The sequence below is a fragment of the Pleurodeles waltl genome, chromosome 12 (assembly GCF_031143425.1).
Source record: "Pleurodeles waltl isolate 20211129_DDA chromosome 12, aPleWal1.hap1.20221129, whole genome shotgun sequence".
Taxonomy (NCBI): Eukaryota; Metazoa; Chordata; class Amphibia; order Caudata; family Salamandridae; genus Pleurodeles; species Pleurodeles waltl.
The window spans coordinates 81,610,748-81,624,426 of NC_090451.1; the positions used below are offsets into that span (position 1 = coordinate 81,610,748).

The 13,679-nt window shown below is 44.5% G+C and overlaps 1 protein-coding gene across 2 annotated transcripts in view; it reads left to right on the forward strand.

The window, feature by feature from the left end:
* DOT1L (DOT1 like histone lysine methyltransferase) overlaps positions 1-13,679 on the forward strand; it is a 255,913-nt gene that overhangs the window by 24,741 nt on the left and 217,493 nt on the right. For both annotated transcript variants that reach the window (XM_069216576.1, XM_069216575.1), the window contains exons 2-3: positions 8,255-8,298; positions 12,410-12,484. In XM_069216576.1, coding sequence (XP_069072677.1) covers positions 8,255-8,298; positions 12,410-12,484 — 119 coding nt within the window. The remainder of the gene's footprint in view (positions 1-8,254; positions 8,299-12,409; positions 12,485-13,679) is intronic.

A 13,679-nucleotide genomic window follows, 5' to 3' on the forward strand; every position in this document is an offset into this window, starting at 1 on the left:
AGCATTGGTGCAACTCCTTGAACCGCTATCCCCGAGGTTCTGAATTCGTTGGAAGTGGGGTGGGGTGAGGTGAGGTGTTCGTGGCAGGGGCGGGTGCGCGTCAGCATTGAAAGGGGGCAGAGGTGGGCGGCCGGGGGTGCATTAGGCGAGTGCAGGTGCATCGGTGTAGAGGGTTTGTACAGCCCTTGAGTGAGCCAGCATTGAATGGGGATGCAGTGGGCGTTCTCGACCCCCTTCCCTGACGCACGCTCTGCACGCCTCTGGCCTGGAGCTGCGGGTGCCCACACCATGCCGCCCACTGGCACGAGCTGAAAGCATGACTTCGCCTCCCCCGCCTGCTGCTCAGTACGGAAGCCGCGAGGGCAGCACGAGCCGGTGCGGCGCGTGGCTGCGCTTTTACGCACGGCCGGGATTACTCACGCGCGCCTGACTCAGCCCTTCATTAAATGAGAAGGGTTCACTGTGAGCTCACTGGGCGCTCCGGTTACTCATCGACGCGCTGCACGAGGCTGTTCCTTCCTCGGTTTGAATGGGTCCTGGTCTTGTAGTGGAAAAATAAAGGCCGTGTGTGCTGTGTCTGGGAGACGGTGAGGTCGGACCATGTACACATTCACCTGTGTGGGCAATGAACTCACCTACAGGCCATAAGGGGATACCAAGAGATGAATTGCTTTTATTCTTTTAACTTTAACCTTTTTTTAACACTAAGGTATGTTTCTGCAGAAGTTTATGCTTCACAAAAACGCAGTTTTTTTTTTTTATTCGTGCGGCAAAACCATTGTCCACAGAAAATCGTCACAGCAGGCTAACTTTCACGAAAAACTATTCATAACTGTTTATGCTTGATTTCTTTAGATTACAGTTAAAATTATCTTGGCAAGTGGTGAAATTGTCTTGCAATGCGGAAAAAAGGTTGCTGTGGCAACGATGACCAGCGAAACTTAGCGCCGTTTATGAAGAGTTGAAAACCTTGCTGCTGGAAAAAAGTGCACACGTATGATTAAAGTAAACCTTAGTGAATCCCAGTCTTATTTCATAGCAGCGAGACGCCACTCCGCCTATGGCGCCGTCTCTCCATTCAGTGGGGATGCTGCATTCATTCATTCCTTTCATTCCCTCAAGCACTTGAGAATGTCCTTGGCCTTTTGTGTTGCATAACGTTCGCTTTCGTAAGGAAGATGTGGTTTTACCTTATTGAAACTGCAGTGGCAAAACCGAAAGGTCTAGCGTTTCATTACTGAAAAGATGATTTTTAATGTAAATATAGAAATCTGTTTTGACTGTACGAACTATAAGATTGTTTTGGAAGAGGATACTTTTTTTCTGTAAGGATTAACGTAGTTGAGGGTGCAGGTGCAAATCCCCCTCATATCTGCCTACGTGTTTAGGTTGCACAGTGATATACAGGGCCTTCATAGCACCTTTTGCAGACAGAAGTGTTATAATCCCAATGATCAAAATTGAAAACTTTTTTTTTTTTTTTTAACTTCTATTGGCGCCTTAAAGATTGGCACAAGAAACCGCAACCGAGACTGACCCAACCCAATTGTCTCCTCAGAAATAACCTATATTTTCAGTGCCTTTTTAGTTTTGGGGCTGCTGCTGTTTAAGTACATGGGAAAACAATGAAAATATATTTGGCCCTGTAAAAAGAGGACAGATCTTGCATTTCTTCCACAGGCGATGTTTTCTGATAAAAATGTAATGCTTACAAACTGTTTTCTTGACTTTGTCTTTCTCCCTCCCGCCTCCACTAATCTACAGCCTCTTCTGCCCTTGCCTTCCTGTCCAGTCAGTAAAAAGTTTCAAGATTTAATTTATGGTTGGCTATCACTAGCCTAAAATGCCTTCAATATTTAATAACACTATAATAATGGTTCAACTTGACTGCAAACGTCCCTCAAGCCAAAAAACACATCACACAGTCACATTTTACTCAGGTTAGACGCACCAAGCACACTTTTGATATGTCGTAATTAGCTACCTTAAGACATTCGGTGCTGATAAAGTGACCAGCAGTGTTCACCTCAGTACAAGAGGCAGAATTGCCAGCAGTAATGCAAAACAAGCATTTGCAATGCAATGGGTTTCATGTTTGCTCGGATTAGAGGTGATAATATATCTCTCCAATGCCACGTGACTTTTCACTCAAACATCAACTTTAAAAGGCTTTTAGAAATTCATCCATTTTTTTTTTTTTTTTTACCAAACATCACCCTGAGTTATGAAAATACACACTTTCATGTTGAATAGACACTTTATTTTTATTTTTACATACTCACCCAGCCAAGCAAAATCTTCACATTTAGTAGGCTGGTCTGGACCCAGGAGAGCTACTTGAAGGTCGATGTAAGCTACCAATAGCTCACAAGCTACTTGTTGGAGAAACCTCCTCTACTGGTTAACAACCACTCATGTGTTGAAGACTGCACCACAGGCATATAACAGGCTAGGTGGTACAAACAGAATAGCACTCTCTGGCACTACACTAGCATACATCTTAATAGCATTTGGCTAAAGTAGGCCTACACTTCCAAGACCATCATGTGTTTGGTATTACAACACTGTGAGTTACCCAGCTAGGGATGCTGTTAGAAACCTTTCTGCCCAGGAAAGCATCTATACAACCGCCCAACCACATCAATAAAATAAATAAAAAACGTTTTACAGCACATTCATTCAGAATGTGAGTATGCATCATACTTTCACATTGACCAACACGAGCGACACTAAATCGCCCATTTAATAAAGCTATTCAGTACTTTACTGATGGTGTTAATGTGCTATATTCATGCAGTTAACATACCTTAAATCTGTCTGCTTAATCATCTGAAGCTCCACATATCTGTTAATTATTTAAACGGAATACTGCAAACAGAAGAATAAAGCTAATATGGTTTCATGGATTAATTTGACAAAGAAGATATTTATTTTCTGACTGAAAGTAATTGCAATAGCTCACTTGATCAGTGTATATTATGCTGTTAACACGGACAGTGTACAATGGGTGCACGTTGGTCAAACGTAACTTAGACTCGGATCGTCCCGTTTGTGGAAGTTCAAAGCCTCTTCAACCATACACTTTCTCATAGTTGGGGATGTCTGAGCACACATGGGCATTTTTTTGTTTATTAGCTTTTTTCACTACAGTTACATTAATGCATCCCATCCAAAGATGATACTTGGCCAGGATTGCCTGGTGCATGAAGAACACCACTGCTCTTCGTTGTTGGATGCGCTAGTATCTTTGTTGAAAGCACCAGCGGTAGATCTGTGCTGACCATGAGAATTATGGCTTTAAATGCAAGCCTCAAGACCTGCATGTTGTTGTTTGGTGATAGAGCTAATGTAAAAGCTCTTATGTATGAAGAAGTACAAGCTTGGAAATGTTTGCCTCTGTTTAGTGTTCTTTGGTGTGGAGTGTTGTCTTGCAGAGAGTGCTCTTGTTAACCCAATTGATTTGAGTGACCTCTTATAAACTACTTTTTATAACTTATTCAGAGTTAGTGGCACCAAAAGCCACACGACATGCCTACCTATACTGTTAATTTAGGAATTAATTAACTAAAGCAAGGTTGCGGGGTACTCCCTATGACATTGTCACAGTTGTGATGTTGCACCGTCCATAAGAGTGTCTGATGCCGCTCCGATCACCCTTAATGAAAGATGGGAGAGCTTGTTGGTCATGTGCGAGTGTGCTCTGTGTAGGTTTGAAATAGTTCTAACACTGCTCTTCTGTTAAGGGCTCTGAGCTCATGGGTAGAAGTGATGTTCATCTCTTTATTACAGTCGTTTGTTGGCTTTGTTTGAGACACTGGTGCATGTGTGTCGGTGGCCATTGGCCTGGTTGTAATGAGCATACCTAAAAAGTGTTGGCTGCTACGGATTCTTTTTATACTTCAAGCCTCTCCACATCTCGTAAACATGGGGACAATCTGTTGGAGCATTGCATCCAGTCCAGCCCTATTAGCTACTTAATTATTGTCTGAAGTTCCAGCCGTTCGAGGCACTGTACACACCACAACAATAAATGTGATTTGTTTATGAAGTCATTGGAACGTTACAATAAAGTGGCATGGAGCTGGCCGCCTGAACCTGCATTGGGCACCCTTGATCTTATGTTTAAATTCCTTGGTGCGAGTATGTCCGGGATCGGAAGACTTCACAAATGGTGTTGTATACTTCGGTTAGTCTTGCATAAGACTATGTTGCGCAGAACATTGTTAATGAGGCCTTCCTGCTCACTCGGGTCCATCACTGGTGTGTTCAAGAGCTTCAGCTCATCTGTTTTACCACAAGTTGCTGTTCCTTGTGTAATTGTGTAACTCCTAACGTGCCAGTGTGCCTTCGACTGCTAGAACCCGTGCCCCGAACATTGTAGGACTTTTAAGGTCTCACCTCTCGCTTTTTTAATTTTTTAATTATTTATATATTTTTTTCATTTGTGTTGTGGCGTTCTAAAAATAGAGCTCATCGGGCTGAGCCCAAGAAGAGCTTATGTTCCATCTGTGCCCTGACATCTGCTTGACTTCGTGTTTTGTCTCGAGGGGCTCCTGCTGATTTCAGTGGCTAATGAGCCGGGATCTAGTGAAAGGGGACGGCTGGAGAGGCAGGGCCGTGAGATTTCACAGAACTAGTTTATAATCGGATCACATCGCCTTCCGGGGCAGGGCGCTTCCGCTCCAGAAACAGTGGCCGTGGTGGCCGGTCACAGGGCCAGTGATAGATTGATTGAAATCATCCCTTTTTACTCCTTGTCCATGAATCTCCCGCCCATGTCCTCTCCTCTCGTTGACCTTCTTTTCCTTCCGCCCTTCTCACCTGTTCAGCAATTATGAAAATATGGAGGTCATTTACACTGATTGTGGCCTGTCCCTTTCGGTTCGGGCTCTGTTTTGTGCGAGGAGGCTGATCACATTACTCCTTGTCCCTATTGACACCGTTTCTGGTAGTAGGCGTTTCACCTAGTCATTACCCCTAAGTGACTTAGGGCCAGATGTACCAAAGGTTTTTACCCATTCTGTGTCTATGGGAAAAAATGTTCGTACATATGTCCCTTAGTCTAATTGGGTCAGAGGAAGCTTACAAGACTACAGTAGCCATTATGTATGGTTCTCATGCAAAATCCCAGGACTGTACTTGTGTTACCTTGTGTGTGAACTCCAAAGAAACTCTCTTTCGGACACTTAAGCTCTTTTTGTTGCATCCTGAGTCGGGGTGAAGTGTTTTAACGTTTACTGAATTGCGGGAATTATCTTGGTGGAATTGGACTGTCACACCAGGGAATTGTGTGTGACTTGGAACATGTCCCTTATTGCGGAGGCTTTTAAGGTTGAATTGAGGTAGGGCCAGAGCGTAGGGTTTTTCTGGGCTGGTGTGATTTTCTTTCAAGGAGGCTTTGCTGTGCATACATTTGTGAACCACTTCTTCCTGACTTACAGTGGGAGACAGCTCAGTTCTTGAGTAGTGGCCCTGGATTGCTTCGCTTTTGGTAGAGTAGCCTTGTGATAGACTTCGAGGGAGTGTACAGGTTGTTTGAGACACGTGGTGTGCAGCAGTGATCTCAACACGCATTCTTGTCCGAAGCAAGTGAGCATGAAAAAAGCGCCACTGATTTTTTGTGCCTGCTTAAACTTACTCCATGGTTTGTCCAATCTCACTGTAGTCTGCACTGTCAGTGCTTTCAGTTGTGATAAATGTAGAAATCTGCTCTTGCCCACTGTTTCTAAGGTTTGAGAAGACTTGAGGAGTAGCCTTGTGATTAAACAGCCCGGTTTGTTGCGCATGTAAAGTAAGGCAACGTAATACGTCGATATTCATGCATTTACTTTCCTGTTCAATAATTCCACCCCCCAGCTTTTTAATTCTTGTTGAATGTTAGAAACAGCTACACCTAGACTCTGCACTGTTTTCAGAGGAGGATCACCGTTGATCCTTAAAATATTTTAAAAAAGAAAAATTACATAAGTAGTTTAGTCGTGCAGTTTCCTACTTTGCTGATGAAAAGGGTCCTACATTTTCTGTTACTGAAGCACCACTTTCTTTCCTTTACGCTGATGAACACTGCAATGGCTTTGTTTGTTGACGTGTCACCTAATTTTTATCAGAAGGCTGTAGTTTGGCTTGCACCGTTGTTTTAGATCTGTCCTAGGCAACGCATCCACTCAAAGCTTAGTAAACTCCAGTCGCAGCCATTGTGAGTAAGAGACCAGGTTAATGTGCAGAGTTTCGTACAGGAAACTGCTCGGTCCATTTAGTCCCAAAGCCTTTCACCTGGTACCTCCCAAACTTCCAGCCATTGTCCAGTGCACTAACACATTGTGTATTGGAGGGTGAAACAATTACCGGATGCTCCTCAAGCACAGACTTCTCACCTCAATTAGGAAAACACTACAGTACAATTGTATTAGTTACAGACAGGGGTCCCAGATTTACATGACTTCATTGTGTTTCTATCTGGGCTACAGGCCCTACAGCCATTCCAGATCATACAGTCTCACCTTTTGTTTGTTCGACCTGTGAGTTGTGCACTCTGGCAGAGTACCTGGGAAATGCGCTCGTTTATTTCTTTGTGTTATTAGGCCCGAGTCTACTAACCTCTGAGCTGTAACCGCTCAGGAAAAGGCTTGATGTTCGACAAGGCGCGTAGGGAGGTAATAGTTCTAACTCCCACCAGTAACTTTACCAGCTGAGGATTTTTTAATAGTGCACTCCAAATATCCGTATTCGAAACATAGCACTCAGGCGGTTCTTTCCAGAATGAGGTTTAATTTCTTTGCCCTCTATACAGTTAATAGTAACATCCTGTGTACACTGCAGACAGCAATGATCTATTCTTTCTGTTATTTGTTAATTATATAAATATCGCCATTTTATATTGTCAAAGCACTATCCTCATGCCCCTGTCCCCCTTTTATGGAGATTTTAACTGAGCAGAGTTGCTACCACAGATACTCTTGATAGTGGCTGGTAGAACTTTTATTCGCCTTGAACTGCCTCTCATCTGTGGGTTAAGATCACTGGGCGAGAAAGAAGTGAGTTGCTTTTGTGCAGCTGCTTGTCTGCTGCAGATGTGTTGGCCATTCAGATGAAACTGAAATCCTTTGCCTATGAGCTGGCCTGCTTTGTGGATGCGATAGGTGATTGCATTGTTATGGTTCTGTTTCTCATCAATTTTGCACTCTGTCCAAGTCGATGTGGTCAACTTTGGCAGAAATGCTGAACTCGCAACTTCATGTGACTCTGCAAGCTTTTATATGTTCTCCAGGTGGTAGCGGCGTTCACATCTTTCCTGAGGTCACACTATCGCCAGCATTGTAGTGCACAGAGGCTGCCAGTATTATAGTTAAATACTTCTGCTTCTTTGGGAGGAATGCCTCATAACTCCAGTGAACTGCTTTCAAACACCAACCGTGCTTCATTTATTTGGAAGGGGCTGCACTGTTCAGATTGTGCCTCCAGTTAGCAAGTTCCATATTGGCCTCAAACTCATTTTAAATAGCAGACCTTGCCTCATTTTAATGTTACGCGCTCTACATTCTCTAATATCAGCACAGTTTGCTATGGTATTAGTTGTCGCTCCTGGAGAGTGTCTTCTGTCTAGCAGAGATAGCTCTTTGCTTTGACAAATATGAGAATTTGGTATCCACCCTCAGTTTTGTCCTTCATGCCAAGTTCTTTTATTCCCCATCAAATGAGCATCCAGGGCGTGGATGAAGTAGATATGTTTAGTCAACATTGTTAGTCATGTGCAGTTCCATTATCTAGACGTACCTTTAGGAAAGGTAAGCACTGAAAGGACATTTTTATTACCACCGTGGTACTAGGTCTGATAAAAGTAGGCAGTTTCCGTATTCGCTTTAGGTGTCTGTGTGCAGTGGTTCTTTCATGCTCACGCTTATCTGTGGTGTGCACGGTATGATATTTTTATTATCACTGAGTGTAGGTGAAAATTAGCTGTGGGATGAATAATGCCACATTTCAATTGAAAATTCTTACAGTCCACAATGACTTGTCTGAATTGAGTGGCATCTCCGTTTCATGTCAGGACGTCCATCATGGTGGTGTTTTTAGTACATTAATCCTCAGCTATGTGCCGTGTCCATGTTCTATTTCTGCAGTGTTCTGTCTCGTATGTCCTGTCGTGTGTTGGTTTGGAGTGGAGTGCACAGTATGGAGTTCTTTAGTGACATAAATGGTATGTTGTTCAAATGCTCTGGGATTTTAACCATGCACTTTCTCTCTCAATTTCTAGGATAAACATCATGATGCTGCTAACGAAATCATTGAAACTATTCGGTAAGTGCACATTTCTGTGTTCACAGGCAGGTTCTCTGTGCCCATCTTTTTGCCATTTGTGTGTTAGATCTGTAGCTGTGGCATGAAATTCATGTCTAAAGTGGTGCACAGCAAGCAGCTATGGTAGCTTTTGAGTGTTGGCGGTTTGTCAAAGTTTATGGTGCTCTGTGAATTCCAAATATACATCTCTTGGCTTCGGAGGGGAGTAGAAGAGGCCCTTTTGTTAAACATGTTTGAGAGATGCCTGTCCTTGCCTGACAAAAAGGTCTTCAAAGTGACTGTGGCTTAAAATAGTTGAAGTGGACGTTTTCTAAAAACCATCGCTAGCTCTTGTGCCTCGATGTTGTAGATAAAGTTCGTTGTTGAACGGATTAGGGGAAGGCTGCGTGTTCCGTTCATAGGGTTCTCTTTTTACATCACATGGTACATTCAATATATTTCTCTGTCTCAACTTAGAGAAACTGTGAGCTGGTCACGTCAGTCTGGAACACACAGATGGCACATGTTCCGACCTGCGTTTAATAATGCAAGCCCTTCCCGACGAGACTCTTCAGCTTGTTGCTTCTGAATTAGGTTTACAAATTGTGCTTAAGTCTCGCAGAACTGAAATTATTTATCTGCAGCTGTTGTACCCGGCAAAATCTGGCAAACATTTGCCAGAGAAAAAGCACCGTAGTAGGAGCTTTGCAGCATAGTATTCCAAGGTTATTCCCCGTTCCGACCCACATAACATGGAATGTAGGCACTGCTGAACTAGAATAAATCCACAACCCGGGGTTCTGTTTCCCTGAGCAGTAGTAGCATCTGGAATTCCCCAGATCTCGCCCTCTGCTCGCGTTACTTGAGTGCCCCTACTCTCTGCTTTCCCACATCTTCCTGCTTCTCTGATGGAGAGCCTGTTCGCCTCGTTTCTGTTTATCAGGGATATTGGGTTATCTCCGTCTTGTCTCGCTGCTCACTTCAGGACTGAACGCTTTTTTCTTACGCTCGGTTTCTGGTATAAATTTCCTGGGGCGCAGCACGTGCTCACTCATTTCCAATGCTTTCATCCCATCTTTTTCTATCAATTACACTCAATTGAAACCCAAAGTCATCAACTCACTGGGTAAATTTACGCCAACTTGAAAAACGAATTGGAAGCCACAGGTCAGCCGGAGAGCGGAAGAGCCTGCTCAGATCTCATTAAGTTTCCTGGGAGCGGACAGCCTTAGTGAAGTCTGTGTCCAAGAGCAGGGACCACCGTGGATGAGCTGGTGCAGAAGGGCTTCTCCAGATGACTGACGTCCCACGAAGCCTTTCACCTGAAAGTAACAGATTTGCAAGGAGTTTATTTAGAGCATGCAGCGAAGGCCATGAGTGCGCTCTGAATTCATGTTTCCGAAAAGACTGCATTTGTACAAGTACTGCAATCACAATAATGGACGTCCTGACATGAAACGGAGATGCCACTCAATCCAGGCAAGTCATCGTGGACTGTAAGAATTTTACATTTTCATTTGAAATGTGGCATTATTCATGCTACAGCTAAACTTCACCTACATTCAGTGATAATAAAGTTGCCTCTTTTCAAAGGTGGACCACGAAAATGGAAAAACAAAATGTCTATATTGTGCCAACTTTGCTTAAATCTGGAGACTGCCGGATATTTGGCACAAAGTATCATAGGCCAAAATCTCGAGGCCCAAGTATCGAGAACAAAACTATAATCAATCTAAGTAGATCTAGGTAAATACAGGTTTACTATGCATCACATAAACGTATTTTGAAGGTACATATACTTTAAAAGTAAGCAGATGTGGAGTTGAAAACAGTAGTTCTATACAAAGCAATATCCTCTTCCCTTTTCGACCTTTTGGTCGTTGTTACTCAGTCCTCAGTGTTTTAGGTCCACTGTGTTTGTCTGGCAGACAAGCTGTATTAATAGGAAGTTACAGACTGACTCCAGCCCTGCACTGCTTCCTCTGCTCAGGTGGTTACCTTCTCATAGCATGCAGATGGGTAGTTTCAATGCTTCGTAGAGAACCTGTGCTTTCAAAGCTCTGTGCATCGCAGTGCAAACCAAGGCACGATAGAGGATCCTCAGATCGAGCATGGCCTTACTGCTCATCACTTCGCCAGTCAAGAAAACACTCCTTGGAGTCCGAACTAAGGCTCACAGGAGGATCCTCAGTTCCAGAATGGCCGTGCTGTTGTTCCTCATTCTCCCATTCAGAAGAGTTACCATTGACCGCTGCTGTTTTCTTTACAGACATGCAAGCTCTGGAACCCTCTTGCGAGAAAATAATCGCCACTCCGAATTTAGAAAAAATAATGTTGACTTTGCTGTCCCACCAGCATGATTTGTTCGAGACACGGTGTGTATTGGTTTGAGGTATGAACCAGGCTCTTGGTCTTTCACTCCTTCACGCCTAATCTCGTGACATGATTGGAGCACGCCTAACTGCCCCACGCTTGCCACCATATCCTAGTGCTTGCAGACCTAAAACTCTGCCAGCACTCATCCAGTCAGGCTTTACAAAGAATGACCTACCACTCGATTCTCAAAGTTTTGAGGGGATTCCTCAGAGTTATGAAAACAGTGCCCAAATGCTCTTAGTAATAACAATATTTTGGTTTAATTTCTGACCTTGGCTCTGTTCCTTTGACCAGCGGTGGGTTTATGTAATTTTAGTGAATAGAATTATAGAAAGCAGCACTCTGATTTAGTCTGAGTGCAGGGTGTTAAAAGAACCCACACCGGCTGGCTGTGAGCACTGTCAGTCGCACAGTTCTGGTGACCCATTTCTTTTACTATCTGCTGTTCATGTGCTTATGTCAGGGGATGCTCAGATGTGTCAGCTTGCTGTTGTTGAGGGGATGATTCTTGCACAAACAGCGGCGTTAAATGACTGTCTCAGGGCAAACCTGAAATGCCTGGCCATATATCTTCTCCCACAGTCCATCTCTCTCATTTTATGTGAGGTCCTAGGGCCAGCATCTGTCTGTGTACAAAAAGAAGAGGGTGGATTGTGGTGCCCAAAAGTCCTCTCCTTGCCTTTGGTAGAGGTGAACTGAGTGTGCGGGGACTCCATTATGTACTTGGTGATGCTCTGAGGTCGAGCCGGGAGAGGGTGTGTTGGCGAGTGTGTTGTATCACCTCCTTCTACGGTGGGCATTGCTTGATCTAGCGCCAACATGTCTTATTGGTGTTAGATACTGGGTTTATTTTCATTCTTGCTGCCCGACCACAGAGTTAAAAAACAAAACCGATTTAGACCAACACAGCTTTTCTAGCTTCTGCGTTTCAGATTTTTAGGGACGAGACTGAACCCCACCCTGATTCCAGCGTTGTGCTATCCTCGTACAGTTGCTCCATCTTACTCATTCAGGTCACTGTTTCAGCTCCTTCCCCCTTGTGGATGGTCGTTCTTGCCCTAGGTCCCCCACACTTACTGATCCCATGGCATGTTGCCACTTGTTCTTTCTGAAGGTCACCCCTGGCCTGAGTTCTGAGGCTCTGTATGAAACAAATAAGTGATGAAATGTTCCTGAAGACTTAAGGACCTCCTTTTCTGCTCAGGGGTCACAAGGTGGGTGACGTCTAAGATGGTGGAGCTTGACTTCACTGGGCACCACCGCAGCATTGTGCTCGACTCGATTGTGGCTGGCAGGTTGGGCTTATTCATGATGATCTTTTTATTATGTGATAGCTTTTATTAAAGATATTTTTCTAGAGTATTCATATTGATGTTGCTTTGCTCTAGTAGGTTCCAAAACACAAAAGGGTCTGGTTCTATCCTGTGTTCTTCTTTTTTTTGATTTTTTTATTTTTTTTATGCTCCGTGAGGTTGTCACTGCGGGTACTGATGCTACCAGTGCCCTGGCTGGCGTGTGCCCTGTCTGGTCACGCCAGACAGAAATATCACGCTTTGTAGCATCCATCCCTAAAGTGGAGAACATTACCTCTCGGAACTTAAAGGAGGGTCACTACGTATACATTTATGATTGGATAATTAGATGGGTCTTAATGAAACGTTGGCTTGACAGAGATGCTCTAGTTGTAAATTGAGCAGTGCTGGAATTGGTGTATAGAATAGGACAACCAAAGCTAAAGCTTCCTTCTGCTCCACAGATGGGTGTGCGAAGAAATTCCGGATCTCAAACTGGCGATGGAAAACTACGTGCTGATCGACTATGACACAAAATGGTAAGAAAGGCTTCTAATCGTGTCCCCAATGTTTGGTCTGTTCTCCCTGCGCATGTGGATAGCAACGCCTGGAAAGGCTTCTTCTGTATTTGGTTATTTTGAGATGTGTTGCAATGTGAGCTGGAGTTTCCTTTGCGCTGTCTTTAGCTCTCACAAAGGTATTTTGGTCGTAAGCGGAAAAGCTGGCAGAGGCTGAGGAAGGACATGATTGCGCACCTCTTCCAGCGGAGCGTTTGGCCGGGGAGGGATTTCATTATTCACCCCAGAGCAATGTGCGGAATTTGCAATACTGGACTTGAGCCAGCATTGGGGGGGTGTTTGTGAGAGTGCTGCACGGTGTGCAGCTTCACTATTTACACCAGGGCAATGTGTGGAATCTGCGGTACTGGGCTTGAGCCAGGTGTGTGTGTGTGTGTGTGTGTGTATGTGAGAGAGACTACTGCAAGGACTGCAGCTTCACTATTTACACCAGGGCAGTGTGTGGAATCTGCGGTACTGGACTTGAGTCAGCATATGTGTGTGTGTGTCTGTGTCTCTACTGCACGGTGTGCAGCTTCACTAGTTACACCAGGGCAATGTGTGGAATCTGCGGTACTGGACTTGAGTCAGCATATGTGTGTGTGTGTCTGTGTCTCTACTGCACGGTGTGCAGCTTCACTATTTACACCAGGGCAGTGTGGGGAATCTGCAGTACTGGACTTGAGCCTGTGTGTGTGTGTGTGTGTGTGTATATATATATGTGAGAGAGACTACTGCAAGGACTGCAGCTTCACTATTTACACCAGGGCAGTGTGGGGAATCTGCAGTACTGGACTTGAGCCTGTGTGTGTGTGTGTGTGTGTGTGTATATATATATATGTGAGAGAGACTACTGCAAGGTCTGCAGCTTCACTAGTTACACCAGGGCAATGTGTGGAATCTGCGGTACTGGGCTTGAGCCAGGTGTGTGTGTGTGTGAGAGAGTGCTGCACGGTGTGCAGCTTCACTAGTTACACCAGGGCAGTGTGGGGAATCTGCAGTACTGGGCTTGAGCCAGGTGTGTGTGTGTGTGTGTGTGTGTATGTGAGAGAGACTACTGCAAGGACTGCAGCTTCACTATTTACACCAGGGCAGTGTGGGGAATCTGCGGTACTGGACTTGAGTCAGCATATGTGTGTGTGTGTCTGTGTCTCTACTGCACGGTGTGCAGCTTCAC